Source organism: Chinchilla lanigera, unplaced genomic scaffold (assembly GCF_000276665.1).
Source record: "Chinchilla lanigera isolate Chin_1 unplaced genomic scaffold, ChiLan1.0 scaffold00022, whole genome shotgun sequence".
Taxonomy (NCBI): Eukaryota; Metazoa; Chordata; class Mammalia; order Rodentia; family Chinchillidae; genus Chinchilla; species Chinchilla lanigera.
Genome location: NW_004955423.1, coordinates 21,694,798 through 21,719,600, shown reverse-complemented (window position 1 = coordinate 21,719,600; position 24,803 = coordinate 21,694,798). Strand labels below are relative to the sequence as shown.

At 40.3% G+C, this 24,803-nt stretch overlaps 2 protein-coding genes across 7 annotated transcripts in view; one reads left to right on the top strand and one right to left on the bottom strand.

Annotated features, from left to right (window-relative positions):
- The window catches only part of Lrrc40 (leucine rich repeat containing 40), a 43,385-nt gene extending 30,120 nt beyond the window's left edge, over nucleotides 1-13,265 (bottom strand). For 2 of the 4 annotated variants that reach the window (XM_005385259.2, XM_013514398.1), the window contains exons 1-5: nucleotides 13,041-13,265; nucleotides 6,868-7,049; nucleotides 5,718-5,791; nucleotides 2,551-2,680; nucleotides 364-487 (exon numbers count right to left, since the gene is read on the bottom strand). In XM_005385259.2, coding sequence (XP_005385316.1) covers nucleotides 364-487; nucleotides 2,551-2,680; nucleotides 5,718-5,791; nucleotides 6,868-7,049; nucleotides 13,041-13,191 — 661 coding nt within the window. In that variant the 5' untranslated portion in view covers nucleotides 13,192-13,265. Of the gene's footprint in view, nucleotides 1-363; nucleotides 488-2,550; nucleotides 2,681-5,717; nucleotides 5,792-6,867; nucleotides 7,050-12,499; nucleotides 12,690-13,040 lie in introns of those variants that run through there. The other 2 variants (XM_005385260.2, XM_013514399.1) reach the window with 2 other exon arrangements.
- Nucleotides 13,266-13,340: 75 nt separating this feature from the next.
- Nucleotides 13,341-24,803, top strand: part of Srsf11 (serine/arginine-rich splicing factor 11) — a gene marked incomplete in the record, with an annotated part of 36,336 nt that continues 24,873 nt past the window's right edge. For all 3 annotated transcript variants that reach the window (XM_013514402.1, XM_013514401.1, XM_013514400.1), the window contains 1 exon segment: nucleotides 13,341-13,440.

Sequence of the window (24,803 nt, the reverse complement as noted above, 5' to 3'; positions counted from 1 at the left end):
ACTTTAAAACAAAAGCACTAAGCACCTGGGCCCTCAAGTAAAGCAAGATCATCTTGTGACACTGTTATGGCTGTAAGTAGTATAACCACACATGATGGGTGCGTTCACTTTCAAGACAGGAATAATCTCTCAAGAAAGAGAGACACAGCATAACCGAAGACTTACCAACTTCTCAGAAATATAACGTTACTACAACTCACTATTTAGGCAACTGCTACACAGTAATGGTCTGGAGAAAACCAGACTACTTACTGTGCCATAAAAAACTATTTTTTCGTCTGCAACTATATTAAAAATTATTTTTATAAAGGCAACAAGTATCAACTTCAAAGTCATGCAATTTTTAAAATATAGAAGATTTACTTTTCATTCTACTTATTTCTGCCGGCAAACTCTTCAGTTGGTTACTGGAAAGATTGAGTCGCATCAGATTGGGTAGAGAAGAAAAACTACCAGGAACGGCTGTAAGACGATTGTTTGAAAGATCCTTTGAAAACAGAAAAGACGCAATGTGTGAGTAAGTGAGAAAACTGCAAAGTGAGGAAATATCCTTACAGGGGATTTCAGAATTTTGGGAGAATGTAACATAAACTGTAACATAAAAGAGACTATTTCAGGAGTGACCTCTATCACTGAAAATTTCACAGACCACCATTTATTTTGATATTCTTTCAAAATCTACAGGCCTACTATATGTCTGTCCATCAATGTAGCACACAAGATACAGTGGATTCTTCCTTACAAAATATTAAATTGAAATTGATGAGATTCCATAATAATTCACTTTAATGCCATTTATATCAATGTAATGTTAATTAACATTCCATGTTTTCTGTTAAAGCTGTTATATCATGCATGTTTCCAATGCATGAATCCACTCATTTATCTTACAGTCACTGAGCACCTACGATGAACTAGGCACATTATTAGTAAACGGTCATACGAGATGAATAACTTGTTTTCAACAAAGAAAAAATTTCTGAAAGAAAGAAAAATAAAGCTCAAAAAGCAGCCACTGCAAATTTTGATGAAAAAATACTTTTTCTTGGTTCTGCTGACCTCAGTAAGTCTGCTTTGCTCAAGGCTGGAAGTCCTCTCCCTACTTCCCATTCATTCAGGCTTAATTGATACTCACACCCATCTTCTTTACGTTGTCATGTTTCTTTTTTTTTTTTTTTTGCCTTAAGACACGGGAGAACTATTTTTAAATGCCCTTCAAAGACAATGTTATGAACCAGGTTAATTCTTTTAACGTCAAGGTAAAGAATTCTATCAGCCACCAGGGAAGTGTGATATAAGAACCATGGCAACAATGCACAAGAAAAAATGACCTCTAACAATCTTCTCTAAAAACTTTCACTGAGCCTAACATTAAACAACTACACTCTGCTACTCTCAGTAAATTGAGAAGATAAAAAAAGATAAAAATGCTGGATCTGTTCATTTAAAATAATCACAGAACTGCTGCAATCACAACATTATATTATCGTGATCTATAACATATCATCTACAACTTCAACACTACCTAAGTATCAAGAGACTGCTAACGAATCAGTATTTTATCATGTCAAAAGTTTAGGACACTGTGTAGGATGACATCTTGGACTAGATCCTGGGACAAAAGTTGTAGTAAGGGGTACAACACCCACCTCGCCATACGTAAACCATAAAGCACAGTGCCCACAGCGTTTTACTTATTCTTGATAATGAGATTAAAATAACACTTGTGCTATTTTATGGCTATGTCTATTTAAGATAGGTGTATGTGGCCATTTTGAAAAACAGAACCAAACGCAGGTCATGAAGGGACCGTCTGAATACTCAGAGGGAAGAAGGTCCACAGACAAAACAAAAAAGAAAATAGAAATGGGACTAGAAAACTATAGAATTGGTATATGCTAAAGATACCCTCCTTCTATTCTGCTAAGCTAATAAAAGTCCCTGAATAGCAAAGTGTTATGGTTTGTGTCTAGATATGCCCCCAAAGTCTCATGCAGGCATGGGGCAGGGGTCTTGAGTTTTTGATTGATCCACGGTCCAATGCTGGGATTTTGGGTGTGAGCCCTACACTCGCCCTGGGGCAGGTAGCCTGCATATAATACAAGGGAGGGAAAGAGGCTCCTCCTCCCTTTTGCTCTTTTCCACTGCTATGAACTGTTGCCCTGTGCTGTGTGCCACTCTGCCTTGGAGCCAGCTGAGTATGGACTGAAACCTCCACAAACTGTGAGCAAAATAAACCTTTCCTTCCTTAATTTTGGGTGTCGGGTATTTTTTCTCAGCAATGAGAGAAAAGTAACCAAGACACAAAGTCATCTATATTGTCTCTTCCCCAATCTGTATTCCTGAATTATGACTTGCAGTTGATTTAATAACACACAAAAAATACAAATGTTTCTAATTTAGCAGTATCACTGAAATGAACAATTTCTGGTAATCTAGTTCATCCCATGTCCCAAAATTTCAATCAAAACTCCAGTTTCGCAGCATGATGAATAGCCCACCATCCCACTGGCCCCAAATAATACAAAAATTAGAAAAATCACAACTTACTAAATCTTCTAAACTGGAAAGTTGCTCAAATCCCTCTGGTAAGCACGTTAGTTCATTATGCTGGAGATAGAAGCCCTTCAGGTTTTTTAGATTTGCAATTTCTTCAGGGAGCATTTTCAGTTTATTGTGGCTATTGATCAATAAAATAAATGCTAATTAATTTGGAAAACAACACATTAAATATTTATATCTCTGACCAACCTCATGGACATAAATGAAATATGATTACTAATTTAAATGCTTATCAAAATTCACCTCCCAAATATAAATGCTCATTAAAATAACAGTAATCTAAAATAATCAAATTATAGTATCAAAGGAAAGCAGTAAGTGGTTTTTAACAAACAAAAATAACTTGAGAATTTCTACTTACTTACTTACTTATAACCAACTTTGATTTTTCATGTAACATGAAAGGACTTATTGGACTCCTAATTTCTTAAACTGTATCTGACTTCTGCAATTTTGACAAAACTATATTTACACACACATTTCAATGGAGTTATACAGACATTAGGTTTTAAATGTACCATTCAAGACAAAAATAACTATTTCTGTTTGAGGGCTGGAATGTCCTCTTGAGCATAATATTCACTTCCACGCTGTATTTGGTCTTAACTTTTTAGTTGAGCCCGTCTGTAGAGGTAGAAATACTCAGTTTATTGATTTTAGGGTAAGTGTCAAATCCCTGAGGAAAATGCACTCTCTGATAACTAAAAGATAAGTGAACAAATCCCAAGTATACTGCAACTTAATCACTGATAAATTCCACCCTATTTTCAATCCATAAACAGCTGCTTTCCTATGTAACAGGAAAAAGAGAAATATGAAGGGCTTTCTAATAACTCTACATTATATTAAAATAAAGGTTGCTGGAACAAGAAAGCCAAAAAATGTTATCTTTTTTTGAGGGTTTTTTTCCGGTACCAGGAATCGAACTCACTATCTCACGCTTGCCAGGCAGGCGCTGCGCTGCTGAGCTAAATCCCCAGCCCCAAAAGATGTTTTCTAAAAGAGAATGAAACAGTTACAAGTCAGTCACTCTTCTCAGGGCCTCAGCTGCGAGTGAACGCGTCAGGAAGGAGCCCAAGGTAACCGAGCTGCTCCTCCCTGTCTCTACCACGGACTGCTCCACCAGTGCTCGGTACCCCGTGCCGGGGTCCAACCTTCCGCCACACTCCCTCCCTCCTCCTCTCCCTGGACTCTCCGCTCCAGTCTCTGCAGGCCCTACGCCCGGGACTTCTCAGGGAAGAGGCTCTGATGCAGCTCGGACGGCGAGAGCCCTGCACACGGAGACATTCTGGTAAGTGATGAACGTTCCGATCCTTCCCAAGTGAGGACTGTTACTTTGGGAACTGTACTCCCTCAATCAGTTAAGTTTCGGGGCTGGGGATTTAGCTCAGTGGCAAAGCGCCTGCCTGGCAAGCGCAAGGTCATGAGTTCAGTTCCTGGTACCGGAGAAAAACCAAAAAAAAAAAAAAAAAAAAAAAAAAAGAAATCAGTTAAGTTTCTACCTGAAAATTGAGCTGACTACATTACTTAGATCTACAGCTACATTTATTTTATAAACTAGTTTTTAAACTGATTTCTTGTTCAGAAAAAAATGTGGCTCACTGCCAGCATTCGTTCGCTTTTCTGTGATCAAGAATTACTATAACTTGTAAACAGAAATACTGTCTTTTGTAAACTAACAAATGAATGCTATAATTTGAACAATATCTTTTTTCCAAAGACTACTGCTAGGCGAGAACGATGTGAAGTTAATAATAAAAGCAAGACCCTTGGAGGGAACCTCTGGGGGTAAGGTCAGGACTGCAATCCACGCATTTCCTCCAGGCAAATGCTGCAGCTGCAGGGGCCGCCAGGCAGTAGTCTTGGGGCAGACAAGAAATTTACACTATGCCTTAGGAACCACTGCTTTCCTCATCTAAATGGAATCTCTCCTCATTCTATAGAAAACTATAGAATTGGTATATATATCCGCAAAGATAAGGCAAAGATTCTTTCTTTAAAATCTGGGGGAATGCTGGGGGAAACCGTTCATCAGAGCCTCAGACACGCAGCCTCCCAGGACAACAGCACCCTGCTTTTGTGGGGCCCCAGGGCCTGGGGAATTTCAACACTGCTAGTGTTAAAACGAACTAACCAGGCCTGGTGGCACACACCTGCTACCCCAGCACTCTGGTAGGCTGAGGCAGGAGGACCGCAAATTCCAGCCTAGGTTGGACAATTTAGCTAGACCATTTCATAATTTAAAAAAATCAAAGGGCTGGGGCTGTAGCTCAGTGTGCAGGCTTTGGGTTCCACCCCACTACCGCCAAAAAGAAAAGAAAATGAGGGCTGGGAAGCAAGCATGACCCATGGAGGTCCGCCCTAAGCACGAGAGTGGGTAGAGGACAGAAGAGCAGGAAGGAAGATGTGCCTCACCGTTAACCAATGAATCAAAGCAGTGTTCAGCGCTTCTTTCCTAGTGTATAATACCTAGCTATTTTCAGATCAAGGTAAATTAAAGCTTGAGATGTCAAGAAAGAACTTTTCCAAAAATAAGACCCACTATAATTTACCTCATACACAGAAAACAGTTTTTTAAAAAGCCATTGGCTTAATTCATACATCAGAAAATGTGCAAGCAATTCTAAAAGCAAACATGAAGGTAAATAATCTGCTGTGTATCACAGGGCAGGTCTATAGCCCTGTGCAGTTACTTGGAGGCTGAGGCAGGAGGGTGGCCAGGCCCAGGAATAGCCACAGCCCATCTCTTAAATACACGCATACATACATACAATAATCTGAAAACTAAAACTTCAAATCCTCATTCTTTTTTAACTATTTTTGGAGCTCAGGGGCCGGGGATATAGCTCAGCGGCACGAGTGCTTGCCTGGTAAGCGCAGGGTCCTGAGTTTGACTTCTGGTTCCAAAAGAATGAATGAATGAATGAATGAATGAATGAATGAATGAATGAATTTACCTCTATTTTTGGAGATAATACAAAGATTGTTTAGGGCACAAGTGTCCGGAGTGAACACAGGCCTCACAGATGTTGCGTGTGTGCTCTACAGCACAGCAAGGCCTCAGCCCCTGGTACCTTCTAATGCTATAAAAAATGTAACTTCTAGACTGACACTATTCAACTGCAATATTAGAAATAAATAAGCTGAAATCTTACCTGATATTGAGCTTTTGAAGATTTTCTAGCTCTCTTATTGCAGAAGGAAGGGATGTGAGCTGATTATCATGTATCTAAAATTAAGACAAAGTCAATATTGTTAGCCTCATAATTAACAAGAGGTAACCTTTGCCAGTGTACACAATCGCTCACTAATAACCCCTGGTCTTCTCATCCAACGAGAGTGAACTGGGCTTCTGGGAATTAGGCTGCATAAAGGACAGGAAAAGGATTTTGAAACCCACCAAACTGAAGCTCAGAAACCATGAAATAACAATATCAAAAGGAAAGCACACACACACTTCATCTCACTGAGGGGAATCTTAATTTCAAATAGAAGAGAGGGTTAGAAACTAACCACAGCCCCCATTAGTATGAGTTATGAGAAGTACATGAGACTATAAAAACTCTATAAGGAAAATGGAATTGCTCCCATGTTCTCACAGGAACTGTTCTTAAAGTAGAACGAAGCACAGAGCAAGCCAGTCCATTTGTCCTACAAATATAGTAAAAATGCCTCTAGAAATTCCACTACGTACATCCCACTTTCACACATTCATGAATTTCAAGATTTTTGATGTTGGTAAGTGAAATCACCAACAGTCTGAAGGTTCTCAAAAAATTGCTTTGTTTTACCACGACATGGGAACTAGGCCCTAAACACAGACTTGCTCAATAAAAACACAAAAATTTAAGTTTGGTAGTTTAGTAAATCAATGAAATTGCCAACAAGTTATGAAAAGTAAAATAAAAACCATCTTAAGCATTGTACTTGTGGCAATGTCTAGAATAACGGTGATGATAAAATGACAGTAAGAAAGGAGTAGAAGGAACGACTGGTGAAATACCAAATCTGCTGGTAGGCGGCAACTCAACCCCAAGAACAATGTCACAGGACAGGTGGGACTGTCCCTCCTCAGGGCGGGCATGGAGACTAAGGCACCTCGAGGCAACTTTCCCCACGGGCCGGCCCTCATGTTGGAGCAGAAGCGGGGGTTCTGCACTCTTAATTATTACGTTGTGCCTGACATAATACTTTGTTCTCAGCCGTGCATTCTACCACCTCAACATGAAAGGTTTCGTGCTTATCAAAGCCCAAGTTCCGCTCCGGCGTCTCTTCACTTCCAACCCATAATCAGAGGCAACTCACATCGAGAACGGTCAGCGCAGGCAGGAGGCCAAGGTCCTCAGAGAGCGACTGGAGTTTATTGTTGGAGAGGATGAGCTTGGTGAGATCCGTCTGTTCCCACCACCGCTCGGCAGCGCTGAAGGAAAGATTCTGTTTTGCCTCCTCGGGGACATCCACGTTGACCCTCCACACACACGGAGGAACTGTTTGCACCAACACACACACACACACACACACACACACGACAGAAACAAGAAGTAGATTGTAAGTGACTCACTTTTACAACAGCTACTCAGTTTACCCACTAAAAAACAATTTCTGAAACAAAAAAGAAAAACGCCAGGAAGTCAAGCAGCCACACAGCGCCTCTATAATGAAAGTTGATTTGATTCAAAACCAGACAACATAATCCATATTTTATCGATTAGTCCTCACTTGGAACTTCATCCAACTATATACTAGACAGATACTTGCGCAACACTTTCTGGCGGATACAAAGGGTAAATAGAGTGGGTTCTATCAGCATGCAACGGAACAACAGAGGGGGTTTAGACATCAACATGCGTGTGCAAAGCTGTAACACAGGCATGAGCTAAGGCTCAGGGCTGGTCTCATTAGCAGTAGTGGTAACAATGGCAGTTAGTACTAACGCTAGCCAACCAGCTAATGTCCGAACTCTTTTAAACCGCATAACAGGGCCAACAGATAAAATGTTTTCTGTGACGATGGAAATGTCCTGTCTTGGCACTACTTAATATGCAAGCCATTAGTTACATGTGAAATGTAGCTCAAGTAACTGAAGAACTTCATTTTTAGTGTTATTTCATTCTGGTTAATTACAAACTTAAACTGTCCACATGTCTCACAATGGACAGCACAACCCTTAACAACCACAGGGAAAAAGATTTCTTCGCATTTTGGGGACATACTGTTCTTTTCCGCTGACAGCAGGAAATCACAGAACGAGGACTAATACATGGGTAGGTGGCAGAGGATTGTAAAACTATGGAAGATATCTAGAAGTTGTGGGTGAAGAGATGGAGATTTTAAAAAGTTTAAAGTGATGCTCATGGTGAAAGGGTAAAGAAAAAAGTGGAGCAAGGAAACGGAGCAACAGACTGTAAGAATTAACAATCCTCTCCAATGTCTTCAACAGCCGCAAGAGACGCTGACGGTCCACACTGTATGACAGGAAGTGTTTCCCTCGGGCAGAAAAGCGTAATTCCCACCCAGGTCTGCATCAGGGATGGTGAACCCGAGCGCCCAAACTGCAACCCAAAACCCACTTATTTATCACAAAGCGCCAACACTGCAATTAAACCCCAACAGAGGCTTTAGTTTAGGGAAAAAAACTTCTATGGTAACATCTTTTGTCTTCAAAGAAAATCAGATAACACGCGAGCCACAAGTTCGCCACCACTGGTCTACATCGTAGCCTACATCAGTGTTACTCTTCTAAGAGACTAAACGTATTCAACTAGAAGACCATCAGCCTAAGCGTCAAGGACCTACGGGTCTGGTACAAACCAAACAACTCGCTCCCAATTTCCGTGTTGATTAAGTGAGACTCGCTGACAGCCAGGGCTGGGATCTAGCAATAGCTGTAAAAGTTGCGTATCCTTTATCCAAAATTCCTGGAACTAGAAATGTCATGAAATTTCAAGGCTTCTCAGGTTTTAGAATATTTGCATAGATCTTACCAGTTGAGCATCGTAATCTAAAACCTCCAAATCTGAAGCAAATGTTACTCACTGAACGGTCTGCCCAATTATGAGCACTTTAAAAAGTAAACCAAGTCACTACATCAGAAATGAGAGAGCTCATAAACCAAGTCACTACATTAGAAATGAGAGAGCTCATAAACCAAGTCACTACATTAGAAATGAGAGAGCTCATAAACCAAGTCACTACATTAGAAATGAGAGAGCTCATCCCAGTTTCCTCCTCTGTAATGTATGATGACCACCACATGGCCTCATTACCTCATACTGACGGCACTGCAGGGTCGTTTTCAGATTGTTTTTAAAGCTTAAAGAATTGCAGGGAGGCATTAATTTACTTACAGCCTGAGGTTAATTCTGACTTTTTGTTTCAGACCACTTCACACATTTTAAGTTAGAGGTTATCAAAGGAACCATTTCATGCTGAAGTCCAACAAGGATGACAAACATGAACTGATGTTTAACATGCCAAAAGAAAAACATATCAATAGCTTCCTGAGAAAAATATGCCTGAATCTGTTACTTTAACTTGAGGGTAGAGAGTTTTATAGTGAAGAAAGCCCTCACTGAAAGCTTTAGCACTATTTTTTTCCACAGTCTGTACTTTTCCTGTGACAAAATCCACATTCGTTATCTACCTCCATCTTTTTCTCACCTACTCAAAAAAACATTAAAATGTGGGAATGTGAGCTGAGAAGATAGGGCTAAGCTGGAATTTGCACTAATTTATTAAACAAATATGGTCTTAGTAATAACTTGAGATTCACATCTTAAGAGGTTAAGACACTCAAATTATTTGAGAACAACCTATTAAGGGATCAAGAAACAGGAATGGGACTTTCAATTCACTGTTTAGTTCCCTGCTTTACAATCCAAATTTCTCTGGATTTTAGTAAAAAAGAAATGTTCACAATAAGAATTTACACCAAACATGCCAGGCATATAATTAGCACTTGGGAGGCTGAGGCAGGAGGAACTCAGGGAGTTTGAGGCCAGCCTGGGCTAGAGTGACTTAAAAGGCCAGCCTCAACTGCATAGACCCTGCCTCAAATACTAAAAAAATAAAAAGATTTTGCATACCTACACACTTTTCTCTTTCTGTCATTTCTTAGTTACACAAAAATTACTTGTTTTGATAACCTACTCTCCTGAAAGCAGTTATTTTCTGAGTTTATTAAAATATTCTTAATACTTTAGTTAATCCTTATGAGCTAGGCAGACGTTTCATTGAACAACTAGTAGCCAAACCACAGAATCAAGCTAAACAGTAGAGTAGAAGATCATTTCTAGAGATTTACGATGGCTAACGAAAACCGTGATAAATAAATAATTTGTATTATACTTTTTAACCTGTCTGACAAATTATACATACTGAACAAGGCAAATCCTAATTACCTAAAACACTATACTTAAGAACATAAGATCTGAATATGCAATTCCATCAGTGAAGAAAAATCACAACAATCTGCCATCTTCAAAGGAAAAAAAACCTACATTAATATTTTCTCTTCAAATAATATGGTTTCCAAATTAATTTAATTGCCTCACTCAATAAATTATCCAGCTACCCATAACATTTTCAGTTTGAGAATGTAGTTCCTATTGGAGCTTACAGCTTTCTTTTGTTCCAATCTGTGGCATATTTTGCTTTTCCTAGGTTTTAGAAGAACCATCTGCAAACACTTCCCTATCAATGTTCCACCATCAATATGCAACCAAAAGCAACGAGCTGTAACTCCTAACTTCTTTACAACTCTGTCTTCCCTTTATGTGTCCAGGGAAACAGAGTCATAATGTTTACCAAACTGATGATACATTCTCACGCTGCTGCTAATTAAATCATTTAACATTTCCAGAATATTTACATTATTCTTCTTTGAAGTCAGTTATTAACAGTTATTTCTGCTCCAGAATATTTTTCTAAATATGTCATAGACACTTGGAATAATGATTAAAATATTGCCAAGAATACTTGAAAATTTAAATGTTTATGTATCAAATTTTGTGTATTATACAGCCATTAAAGGTAATCAGATTTTTCTTCCGAGACTGAAAATTGTACAAATAGAGGTCAAAAAAGCAGGAGTCATCCTATTCTAAACTCGTTAAAAATAAAGCCAAAGCCAGGAATTTAGCTCAGTAGTGCAGTGCCTGCCTGACAAGCATGAAGTCTTCAGTTCAATTCCTGGTACCAAAAAAAAAAAAAAAATTGTCCAATAATAAATATTTATTTACCAAAAGATAAAACTGTCCAAAAAAATAAAGTATTAAGAATGCAGAAGTAAAATTATATATACTCACACAACAAAGCTATTAGAAGAAAAACCTCTGAAATATTAACAGTGAAACATTCTGACTGGTTATTTTCATTTATGCTTTTCTACAATCTAATCTTTCTGCAACAGGTGTATGCTCTTGTACACACACACAAAAATGCTATTTCCAAAACAGAATTAGAACCTACAAAAAGCATATCTAAACAAATCAGGGGTACCCATATTTCACTTACAGGTGTAAGTGAATATGCTCAAGGCTAACTTCTAAATAGCCTTACCTGTTTGCCCTTCACTGATTTCATTAAAGGTTAAGTTTAATTTTTTTCCACACAGAAAATATAGCCAGGGCTATATCTTATGCATACATTTATACCTAAATATGAAAGCAGAATAAAAAGAATTGGGAGTATGAAAAAAGTTTATTTAACAAGGGCAAACTGATTAATAATAAAGTGTACATTAAATGGCTTATGAGACTATGAATTATTTGAAGATGTCATTAATCTTTATTTCTTTAGCCCCCAGCACACCAGCTGGAAGAAACAGTAGATTGTGGAAGACAGTCTGGCCATTTCCTGCAAAGCTAAATACAATCGTGTCATAGGATCCAGCTTTTTACCAAAATGAGTTGAAAACTTACACCTCCACAAAAACTTGAACATGAATATGTAGAGGAGCTTTATTCATAATTGCCCAAAACTGAAGTAATCAAGATGCTCTTCAAAAGGTGAGTGGGTAAACAAAATGATATACTTATAGGAGGGAATGGTATTTAGCCATAAAAAAAAATAACACTCAAGTCATCAAAAAGACATGCAGAACAATAAAAGCATACTGCATAGGGGGAAGCCTCATAGAATTAATAAAAGATGGATAATAGGAAGTAGAGAGATCTTTTCAAATGGGAAGGGGAACAGGAAGGGGGAAGGTGGTAGAGAAGGAAAAGGAAAGGAAGAGAATGGTGGAAAAAATGAAAACAAAGCTTGCATAAATGGGGAGGTAAGAAAGGCTGTTGGCAGGGGAGGAGAATAGGAAGAAATGGAAAACTGAGACGCATTCTGCACAGGTACAATTTGCCTACGGTGAACGCGATCAATGGATATGCACATGTATACTAATAAAAATAGTGTTAAAAATGGGAAGGGAAAGGAGATGGAAGGAGCTGGGAGAGAAGGAAAAGGGGATTTTTTTTAAAAAGGTTGTGCATTTTAGTGGGGCGGGGGAGCTTGAAAGTGCTTTTTGCTCCCAACGATTAAAAACTCTAGGTACAGCCGCACGTGGTGGCGCACGTCCGCAATCCCAGCACTCAGGAGGCGAAGGCAGGAGGATCTCTGCGAGTCTGAGGGCAGCCTGGGCTACCTATGCATTCAAGGCTAGCTTGAACTGCATAGCAAGACCCTGTCTCAAACAAACAAGCAAGCAAGCAAACAAACAAATCTCTAGGCAAAGCAGATTTTACGTCAGATAGCCTTTCATTCATTCAGCATGTTTCCTGGATACGTGGCACAGCAACTAAGCAATCATTAGAAGGAAAATGGAGGCTTTAACTCTGTGAAGTGTAAAGTCCTGACTAAAAATAAAACATCAGAGGACAAAAAAGCTTTATTTCTCTATCCTTCCCTTACCCGCCCCCCACACATCTGGAGTGCATCTGACCATTCATTAGCCGGATCCAGATTTGTGCCAGCTGGTCTACACTGGGTCCGCCGGAATGACGTCAAATGCGTACACTTCGCGCGGCATTGATTCCGATCTTCCGCTCAGAAAATCTGCTTACTCTTCCGTGGCGCTCGGACTTTGGCCCGCTGCTGCGGAAGAGCGTCTCTGCATCCGCTCCCCACCCTCGCTTAAGGGTCAGACAAAATATCATACAACGCTAAGTGCTCTGAGATCAAATTTAAGAGGAGGTAAATGAAGGTCAAAGAAACAAAATATCTGCCCCTGAACCGACGGCCGGCTCACTCGCACAGGACCGGAACCCCAGACCCGCCCCCGGCAAGAGATCGCCCGAGGCGGAGGAACGATCCAGGCGGAACAGCCAGCCGGGGGAAACGCGCTAGGGAAAGCCTCGATCACCGCAGCAGGCTGCCTGCGAGGAGCCCGGGAAGGCACGCTCAGGCCGGGCCACGGCGAGGGGCGGCGGCCGGGGCCAGGGCTTTCGGGCGGGACGCCCCGCCCAGGTCCCTCTGAATCTTACCTTCACTGAGGTTCCTACCAGACAAGTTTAACTGGCCGCTCTTCCTCGCCGACTTTAACAGCCCCTGGGGGACAGAAGTACTGCTGTCTGTCCTCTCTGCCCTGAAACCCGCCCGCGGATCCCGCGCGGCAACACGCTGCAGGCGCGACATGTTCAAACCACCAGCCTCCCAGGGGGACCTCCGTGCGTGACGCGCAAAGGAAGCGCCGCCTGGCCGCCCCACCCCCTCGCGGATGCGCACGCGCGCTGTGTGCGCCGGGCTGGGAGGAGGCCGGGCACGGGGGCCTTCGCTGTCTGCGGCGCGCCTAGATGTCGTCACCGCCAGCTCTGGGGGCTGGAGGACAGAGGAGCCCTTTCCGTTGCCGGTGCCGGCCTACCGCCCTGGAAATACTTCGCTGAAGTAAGTGCGTTTAACGGGCGTCAGAGGAGCTTGAGGTTTTACTGTTGGCTTTGTTACTGCGACTCCGACCTTTTCCCGAGGGCTTCCTCCGCGAAGAGGGTGTTGGCAGAGGCTAGCCCTGCGGTTTCCCCTTTCCCGGTGTGAACGTGGGCCTCCGCGAAGACCCGAGACCTGGGCGCGGTGGCAGCCCCGGACCCCAGCCGGGACGGACCCCTCGGGGTGGCGCGGGGACGCGGGCGATCGGGGTCCCGCGGCTTCCCGAGCTCGGGGCCTGCGCTCCGGCTCGGTGCCTCCTTCCCTCGGTGGGGGCGGTGGGAGATGCGAGGGCTGGCCGCGGAGGTGGGGGCAAGTGCCAGATCTGAAACCGTGCGGTCCACCCTCGAGCTCAGGGACACGGACACGTGACAAGGGGGCTGCCCCGGGGGGGAAGCGTGGTACCAACTTTAACGTGTCGCGCGCACGTTGGACTTCGCAGCCCCGCGATGCAAGTTCGAATCCCGCTTCTTACAAACTAACTTTAGGCCGTTTACCCGATCGCTTTTGGAGCTTTTTTTCTCACTCCTTTAGGGATAATCTCAACCGGTAACGTTTTTTGAAATAATGAAGTGAAAATAAAAGTTTAAATCTTGAGTTCTTGGTAAGGGAAGGGGGGCTCCAGTTCAGAACAGGAGATGAAGATTTTGTTCTGGAAATCGGTGTTTCCGGGGACTTTAGCATCCATCCGAAATGTGCACTTGTTGATTACTGAAACGAGGAACTATTAAGAACCCATCCTGCATGGCACTGTCCTGAGCGCTAGGCTTTTCTTCAGGCTGAAGTCGTGGCTTAAAAGCATAGGTGGGTGGATAGAAGCCTCTCCGGTCTCCTGGGATCTGCACTGTTGGTTGAAAGCTAGGATGATGATCCTTTGACAAATTCAGCATCACTTACAGTTGTCCCTGAATAAGGGGTTCTTGCTACAAGTTCACTTTTTAACACATACACTTTTTTGGTTCTGTGGAGTCATTGATAAAAACGAACAGCAGCAACGTACCCGTAGTTACCCTGCTAAGCAAGGAAAGGGTGGATTTTAAAATAAAAGGGCCATCCCAGGTTTGCGAGGTCCTCAATAAGCCCTCCAGTCAGCCTTCTTGACAGTAATGATAATAGCTACTCTGTTGACCCCTTACTAAGAGGCAGCCTTTATTTACTATTTCTTATTGGATACAATGACCAGTTTTGCAGGTGAAAAAATTGACGCCAAAAGAAGTTACAAAGCTCGCCCAAGGGCACACCCTTCTGTAAGTGGAATGACCCGAGATTTTAACACAGATCTGTCTGGGAAACCTTTCTTTTTAACTACCAGGACTTGCTAATGGCTTTTCATAATTTCCAAGTTGCTTGAATTCTAGAATCATCGGAAGGGACTCTTCAGTTGTTTTAAGGGAGACTTATTGAAGAACTACCTATTTTATAGGAATCACAGCCTATCTTTAGAGAATGAATTGCGCAAGTATAAAATTGTACAGTAGCGACCTTTCTCCCTACAACAGATCTTCTGTACAACTGTTTAAAAAATAATAGCTATAATCTTTCGATTTGTTGTGTTTCTACTGGAAATTGTTTCGTTATTGATGTTTAATAACACGTTGAAATAATGCTTTATTTTGTATATAAACCATTCTGTTTCTTGACAAAGTAATTCTGAAAAATCCAAATGGTCAACTTCAATAAATACAAAACTGATAGGACTAAGAATTTCACTAGAATAAATCTATAATAAACTATGTACTTTATGTAGTAAGTGCAGATTTAGCAAATAGAGTTGAAAATTATTACCTTATGCAGTAGGAAAAATTTTTATTTCAAGTTGATGGAAACTCAAACTAATCAACTTGAGTTTCTTTGTGAAAGTGTAGTTGTAATTTTATATCATAATAATAGTGGGGATGACCTCTTTATACAGTTGTATTACTTTAAGAAAGTGCCTTAGACACAAAAGCTGTAATTCTTTTCCACAGAGTATGGCCTTATTTTATTTTTGTATTTTTGACACAGCGTCTTGCTATGTAGTTCAGGCTGGCCTTGAGCTCACTTTGTAGCATAGGCTGGCCTCGAACTCGCAATGATCCTCCTGCCTCAGCCTCCCAAGTGCTGGGATTATGGGCGTGTGTGACCATGCCCGGCTTGGCCTTATTTTAAAAACGGACTTTATATACATTATTAAAATAGTATGTCCAGGCTAGAGGCAACTGTGCTTCTATCTTTTGAAACAGAATTGTCTACGTCCAGTTAATTATACGCATTGTATTCAAATAATGTAACATTTCACTCTTCGCTTCTTTGCTCAATAGAAAAGAAAGCGAAGAAATCAAAAATGTTAACCCTAAGGAGCATATCATTCAAAGAATGCTTTTCTGTTTTAATAATAGAAAGTGACATGATTCAATTAAAATAGACCAGGGTGTCTCTGCCATTAAAATTTAAGAAGACATTTTCAGGTATGGCTGTATTACTCTTACGAATATTGCAATATGTTAGGTATTTTTTCCAAAGGTGAAAGGTATATTGATAAATGGATGTATTGAAGCAAGTCTGAAGTTGTACTAAGGGAAAGTGAACTAAACTTGTACAGATTTTCTAGGCACATTTGGTTACAAAGTAGAATCAAAGACAAAGTGAATTTGCCTTGCCCACATTTCTGGGAATTTCTTTTGGGGTACAATAACAGACTTAGCCTGGTTTTAGTGAGTATTACATTTATCTTTCAGAACATTGCCTTATGTGTCAGAGCTGCTATCTTACAATAAAAGTCACTTATTGAGAGAGTATATTAATTCTCTTTAAAAATTTCAACTTGCAATTTTGTTTGTTTTCCCTTCAGGCTTATAACTGCTGACTTTAAGAAATAGTGGAAAACATTCTTTACTGTTTCTTTGAAGGCAGTACAAACTGCACTTTTTAATTGTTGGCATCTATTTGTGATACATAATAATTACATTCATCTTGGGGAATTGGTACGTATACATACATCTTAATTATTTTTACATTTTCTCTCTGTGCCTTTTTATTTATAGTTCTCAGTATGGCTTTGAATTGTATTTTGTTATGGTAGTTGTATGTGGCAATTTCTTTTGATGGAGGAAGTGCATTTGTTTGAATTATGCATTTGTATATTCTTTGCTTTCCTTCATAATTTTGAGGATGAAGCCGTTAACCTGCTTTAAGAGGTTTAATATCTGATTTTAGTGTTCAGTCTGGTTTTTTTTGGTTTTTCTTTTTTGTTTTTTTTTTTTCTCCGGTACCGGGAACCAAACTCACGACCTTGCGCTTGCCAGGCAGGTGCTTTTGCCGCTGAGCTAAATCCCCAGCCCCTAGTGTTCAGTCTTATATTCCTCTCTACTTTTAATATAAAAGAATTTTCCTCTCCAGCTATGGGAAAATATCTTTTTCATCTCCTTTTATAAAAAGAAATGTCGGTGTTTTTCTGTTGAAGAAACGTGAAGAAACTAGAAGGCAAGAGTGTATTCTAAGTGCTTTTAGATTTCTTTCATTGTTGTTTGTTTTCTTCCTACTGAAAAGAAACTGGAACAAAGAGGTTGAGAGGCCAATCTTGTTTATGTAATTTAAGTAAAAAGTACTGTGGTATTGCGATTTGATTATTGGTAATTCTAAAGATCACCTGAAAATGTTTCCTGTTATTCCCAGTGATGATTATTCCTGTTAATAGATACGCATTGGTACTCTTTTTTCTAAGATTAATATGTTCTGTAATTTTAAGTATCAGTTTTAATATTAACTGCATGGTGTCTCGGTTACTTTTCTCTCATTGCTGAGATAAAATACCTGCCACCCAGAATTAAGGAAGGAAAGGTTTATTTAGCTCACAGTTTGTGGAGGTTTCAGTCCATCCTCCGTTGGCTCCAAGGCAGAGTGGCACATGGCAGAGGGCAACCGTTCATGGTGGCAGAAGACAGAAAAGCAACCAGAGCAAAAGAGGGGAGCGGCAGCTGGAAGAGCAAGCCTCTTTCCCTCTCTTATATTGTACGCAAGCTACCTGCCCCAGCGCAGGTGTAGCTTTCACATCCATAATCCCAGCATTCGACCATGGATCAATCATAAACTCTAGCAGCCCAGCCCATGACTTCATGAGGTTTTGGAGGCACAACCAGACACAAACCATAACACATGGTTAATTGGTAAAGTAACACAGGTAAAATTAGGCATCACAGCCTTACAGAACAGCCTCTCAATATCATTCTTTCATACAAAACTACGACAGGGTAAGTCTGCTTAAAAACTAGTTTTAATAAATATTCAGCATTGTGTTTTTTGGGTGTGTGAAAATGTGTGTGTGTGTGTGTGAGACACTAGGGATTCAACCCAGGGTAGGCAAGCATTCTACCACTGAGCTATGTCTCCAGCCCCTGAATCTACTGTTTTAAAGTTTGACTGTATTACTCTTTGCAGACACCTTTATTTAACTGGATCGGCTTCATGTAATAAAAAAGGTACATTTAATATTTACGTTAAATATTAAATATTAATATTATATGTAATATTAATATGCATGGAAAATACTGGTGTACTAGAGCAAGGGTTCCCCATAAGTTTATTAAGACATGAGACAGTCCTGAGACATTATCTTTAATGCCAACTTAAGGTGATAAAGGGAAAAATATGAATAATCGTTGATGAACAATAGGTTTTAAAATTTGATGTTCAGATTTGTGGGTGGCATGTTTATCCCAAATTGCAGTTTGATAAGTGCTACTTTCAGCATACCTTAAGGACTGCCCACATTTTTTTTCTCAACTTGTATTTTTTTTCCATCCTCTAAAATATCACAGTTACATATACTTAGATAATTGAAAGTTATTTCTCATGGGTGTGTTGAAATACTTGGTACCTGCTATGCAAATATGTGAACCCCAGCCTTGCTTAGCATCATTCTAGAAGTACTGATTTCTTACTTTCCACTTTTCTTTATTTTCTTAGAAATGTTGATCTTGGGCCAGAGATATAGCTCAGCTGCACAGCGTCTGCCTAGCAAGCGCAAGGTCCTAACTCCCAGATTCCCAGTACCAAAAAAAAAAAAGAAATACTGATCTTTTTGCTTTTTTTAACTCCTTATCCCCTAGAAATGTTCTCTCTCCACCATCTTGCCTATCCTTCAAAATAATTACTTGATGAATGTGTTCAAGTGCTTTTGACTTCAACCTGAGTTAATAATGGCTTGAAATTAACTGGACTGTAAAGTTTCAAGTGAATGGGGTTTCAAGGAGCTGGGGTTTTGAAATAAGACAAATGGCCTTTAAAAGCTATTACTATGCTTTATCATCTGTCAGGAGTTCCATTGGTTTCCTGTACTGAGTAAGTTGTTACAAAAATTTGTTCTTTGGTCATCTGAGAATCTGTTCTGACCCGTATCACTGTACTTTTAATATTAACCAAGGATATGTTTGGCTCTTTTGCAAGAAAGAGTAGTACTTTTGCTCTAAAAATGTAGAGCAGTAATGGAAGTCTTCATAAAAAGTTTGCCGTGGAAACATTTGCAGTTTATCCAAAAAAGGAATGCTTTCTTTAGCCATAATCTACCTATGCATGCAATTGGTAATGTGCTGCTTTAGGGTCAAAATGAAGATGAAAATGTGAAATCTGTTTACCTGTGTATCATGTTTGCATTGCAGCAGCCTCTTAAGGAAGGCAGCATCTCCTAATCGTATAATTCACATCTTTATTATCACTCAACAATTTATAAAATATTCTCCTATCAATTTAATTTTGACAGTCATGCAGTCGAATACTGTAAGCATTACAGTTGTGTTCATCAACTGAGAAAACAGTTCCTGTTGGAGTGTGTAACATTTGGTGAGTGCCTGTGTGCTGGGCCCTCTGCTCATACCCGTAGACTTCTACTCCTAGCAGCTTCGTAGGGTGTCCTTATCCCTGATTTTCACAGAAAGGTCCCGGAACTGAATGGCTAATTGGAGGCAGCCTCTGTTGTGGTAGCTGAGAGCACGCATAGGAGAGCGGAGTCACGGGGAGGGGTAGAATGGAGGACTGTGAGCTTTTCACATTCATGTAGTTTAAATTTTTAACATGAAACACGTATTACTTATGTATTGTGCTGATTAACCTGGTCGGTGTGGCTGCATCTCCTAATCGTATAATTCACATCTTTAATTAAGCAAATCCTGGAGGTGACTGGATTGGGAGGGGGCTCACTTCCTGGCTGAGTCCCCAGGGGAGCCCGCCATGTGCAGGTGGGGCCCACTTGGAGGAAGTAAGAAGTGTTAATGGCCAGGGGTGTCACTGAAGGGGGACTGGCCTAGCATGCAGAAGGCCCTGAGTTGAAGCCACCGCATACATACTCCAGAAAAGTGAGGTGTAAATAAGAAACCATCTATGTAAATGATCTCTTGTGCTTCCTGTCTTTCCTGTGAGTGTTGCAGTAGAATTAGTCCAGGGTACTGGCCTGAAAGAACAATGACATAAAAAAGAGCTCCGGTTGAGGAAGCTCATTCCTGTTTTCCACACAAGAGGTTTCAGTTATATAAAGACCTAGAGACTAGTCATTTGTCCTTCACATTTTTGAAGTTTAGTTTTTTCTAGGATTATTACAACAGGCAGTAGTAGGAGACAGCACAGCATAATGAACTACGTCCAGGCTTTGCTGTGAGATACCTGGTTAGGCTGGGTGTTTTTAATCCCGGCCTGCTCCACTGTTACTTAGTTCTTTTAAACCTTAGTTGATTTGTAGAGTATGCATTGAATAATAGTCTATCTTTGCTAAGTATTTGTGCGAATATTTTCTGTCATGCTTCCAACAAGGCCGGTGAGGTGGGCACTGTTCAGATATAAGAGTATTATTCCCCATAATTCAGATAAGAAATTTAGAAGCACAGAGTAATGAGCCAAAAATCACAGTTATCTTAATAGGTAGTAAAACTCCTTCAGTTTGACCCAAGGAATGTATTACGAATCAAATCACTCTAGCACCTTTTAAATGTTGGGAGGATGAAGGGCCATTTTTCTAGCAGTTACTGTGTTCAGTGTACTTTAGTTTTGTCAGTTTTGTAAGTCTTTAAAAATAATTTTCCTTTTTGAAGAAAACATTAATTTTCTGGCATAAAAGTTAAAGGTCAAATTATGTAAATGTCTTTTCCTTGATTAAGGAAAAGTCACATTAAGATGCTTGAAACTGTTTGCTTAAAGATGTGTATAACTCTCCAGGATATTTCTTCACTGGATTGTCTTTCAAGATTGCAGAGCATTCCCTGGAATGGCCTTCCTCAGTTGAGACTTCAAAAGAATCTTGTGTAACTTAGAAGGTAGTATTGAGTAATCAGCGTTCCCAGCCAAATGTTTCCGTTAACCAGTTCAATCCATAAAGCCAAGCTCATCTGTAACTGGTAAACGGTGATTTCTCCAAGCTATAATTATGCACCATAGCTGAGACTACTGTGCATATGGTGGTTGGAAATAATATCTTCTTAAATTAAGTTTATTAGTACATTTTAGATATATATAATGATCACATTCATCATAGGGAATTGGTACCTGTACATGATATAACTTGATCCTCCCCCCCACCCCGATTCTACCCTCCCTTCAACCCTTCTTCCTCTCCCTATTTACAAAAGCTTTGTTTCCATTTTTTCCTTCTTTTTCATTTGGAAATAGTATCTTAATGCTCCTAGTATTTCTCCTTTTCTATTATTGTAAGTGAAGGTGGCCATCAAAACAAAAATGATCTAAGTGGGAAAATGGCCTGCAGTAGGTAGAATGATTGTTCTTCTCTGTGTTTATGCCTTTTTCCTGAAGAATTTCCATCTAAATACACAAAGATCTTTCTGAAGCTTGAGACTTAAAAGGCTGAAGCTTGCTCATCATGGTATTGGATGTAGTTTTGGGGATTTGTATAAAGCATTATTTTGTAATATTTTTGACATACTTTTCTGGCAATATCAAGAATCAACTTACATCCACCCATGCAGTAGTGGTTCCTTACCTACGAGCCGCTGTGCCCTGGGGACCTTGATATTGTAGGGAACGTGTGCATTACTTTCCAGGTTTCAAAAAGCCAATCAGAAATCATGTGCTTTCCCATAATATAACTTTCTACCCAAAATGAGAGTTTTTTTTCTTTTTCCTTTGGAACAGAAATAGCATCAGCTCTTAGTAAAGCTGATATTTATCATTCAAACATAATTGGAAGCCTTTCCTTATCTACCCCAAAGATAAACTGACTCCTGTACATACTTCTTTCACTATGACAAGATCTCTTAAAAATCTCACTCCGTGGCACTTGTGTGTGTTTTTGTCTTAACTTGTGGACTAAAACTTGATGAACAAGTGCAAAAAATAAATCCTCTTTTGCAACCCAGAACGCATTGTTTGGTATGAGTTTTGATACATATAAGAAGGAATATTACTGCTAGGCAAGGAAAAAAAAGTGTCACTCTGCAATTCAATTTGTTTAAGGAAATATGCACCTAGCATTTTATTTATATACTACTCTTATTTTGTTAATGCATACCCATTTATTTAGAATGGTTCTATTTTTTCACTCACCTAATCCTGATGGTTGCAACCAAACATTTTCGAAAACAACTGAAAGTAGAAAAATCGAGACTAAGTTCAAATTCCAGTTCGTCCCAGCTCAGGATTACTGAGCACCACTATGCCCAGGCACTAGAGATTGAAATGCATTAGGTAGACACAGTTTCCGCTGTGCACCAGTGTGCACGTTTTTTTCTCCCTATTTATGCTGACTTTAGAAATATGTAGTTGCCATTCTGTGGAGATCCTCTCCTGTGGGGCAGCTGTGACACAGAGGTTTCCCAGGGCTCCTGGCTCCCTGCATCACGTTCAGCATCGGGCATTCAGAGGGTGCCATTCTCTGACGTAGAAATGGGAAAGCACCCATTCACCAGAGTGGCCTTTTCTTGGAAGCTTCAAACTTCTTCTCAGGGCCTTTATAATTTATAGTTTCCTTGGTCTGGAAAGCTCTTTCCCCAGATACTTAACAGTTTGCTTTCTTCTTTTACTAAGGTCTCAACAGGTAGCACTTTCTTCCCCATTTCCTGTCTTGTTCTTTCATTTTTGTGTTGAGATGGAAGCTCACTATGTTGTCCTGGCTGATCTAGAACTCCTGAGCCCAACTGATCCCACCACAGCCCCCTCAGTAGCTGGGACTACAGGCACTGGACACCACACTTGGCTCTCCTACCTATTCTTAGTTTTGTTTGTTTTGAGACTGGAGTTCGCGGTGTACTTCAGGTTGTGCTTGAGCTCACAGCAATCCTGCTTCAGCTTCGCTGGTGCTGGGATCACAGGCCCACGCCCTCATGTCTGGCTCCCCGTCCTGTTTTATTTTATCACAACACAGTACTCCTTGCATCTTCGTGTTTGCTTATTAAGTTCGGCACACTGGACCTCAAGCTTCCTGAGATCAAGAACACTATCTTCTCCCTGCTGTATTTCTAGTGGCTAGGAAAATGCCTGAAACAGAAATGTGTGACTTTCTGATGGCCTTTTACAATATTGGGGATATAGTGAAAAAGACACGCTTGATGTTTAGCTTCACATTGTACTCCTTGTATTTTTGTTTGAGAGCCTAAACAAATCTGAAGTGATTCAAAATTAGTGTAGACTGGACATACTTGTTATCTGTTCTGTGTATTTGTTATTTGCCTTTAGCTGTATGTTCCTGTTGATACAGACAACAGTAGTGAAAGTAGTTATTTGTTAGACCTTCAAGGACCTTCACATTATTCATTTCCTCATTTAATGACAAGAAAACTGAGGTAGATTCTCAGAAGTGAAATTAAATTTCTTTAAATCACATACTGACAAGATTAGTGTTGAAGCTATCTTCTCTTTAATTTTGTAGCTGCTAGATAATTTGAAAATAAAATGTTTTTAAATGCTTTTTATTTGAAGAAGTCTGTCTTGCCACTTTAATCCTGCATACCAGAGCACCATCCATTTCTGAGTTCAGTAAGTTATCATACATAAATTGGCTTTTGATGGGTAAAGAATTTTTATCACAGAACTGTGGTTTGAATTTGTAATTTTTATTATGAAATGTCAAACATACAGAAAAGTGTAGGATAATGTAGATTTGTGTATCCATAGAAATAAACAATATTTTTTAAAAAGACAGGCATAAACCTCGTCCTTTTTCTTATTGAATACTGTAGTGTGCCTGGCATGTTGTAGGTGCTCCTGATACTAACGTATTGGAGTGGTAAGAATCTGTAATTAAGTCATGTAAGTCTGACTTCATGAGAAAATAAACCGCCTAGTCTACTTTATATTTAAAAGTACATGTGTGAATGATATACAGTTAGTTGTCATTTTCAGTCTTGCTGAGGTTCTCATCAGTCTATGTGCTTCGTGTAAAAGCTCCAGGCGTCGTTAAAGTAGTGAGTACACCTAGGCAGCAGTGGGCTCCACATCCAGATCTCAACCCCCTTGGGCCCTAACCCTCCCAAGTAACACTTGTGACTGCACTGTGCCAGGACGTCTCCAATGATGACTCTTCTGTAAGGCTCAGGTCGTAACCTCCACAAATACTTCTTTAGCAGACTGTGTTAGAGTAAACGACGCTGTCGTTTAAGGGATACTGTGCGTGTGTTTAGCATTTACAGGGGATGATTCGGGGACAGACCTTGTGCAGAGCTGTGAAGCTTTGCGAGGTACCTAACAATACTAAACCTATGAAATCGTTATTGAACAGCGAAGGGGATGCAGCTGGCAGACTAGTTCACACGGGGTTGAAAAGGCGTGGGTTTGGTGTGCGTGTGGTGAGGCCTAAGGACGTGAGGCAGATTTTTCTCTGGAAAATGCTCATAAACTTTAATGTATTTAATGTAAAATACTGTGAAGTGTGCTTTTTAAAAGCAAACTACTGTGAAATAAAATTAACTTTTTTTAAGGCACAGAACATTTTTTGAAGGATTAGTGAAACGCAAACGTTACAAATTCGGTGTTACTAGAATTTGCGTAAGGATTGCAGGAAATTTTATAGTGGTGTAGAGGAAAAATGTTAGCCAGGGTGGAAATATTAGTGGTCCCGTAAATGATTCCCAATGTACAAGTAAAAATCGTAAATACTGTTTCATAACACTAGGTGCTAAAGTGTGCGGCCATTTTTTTTTTCTTTTGGCAAGAAATGAAAGCTAGCTTTACAAAAAAAAAAAAAAAAAATTGAATACCTTCCACTGTCACTTCGAAAAACTAGGGCCCCGGAGCGATGACGTCTTCCTGCCGCGAAGACCTCCGCGTCCGCCCTGCGGGCTGGAGCTGCTGCGCCTGCGCGGGGCGGGGCGGCTGGAGCGCGCGGCCTTCTGGGCCGCCGCGCGGCATTGTGGGGC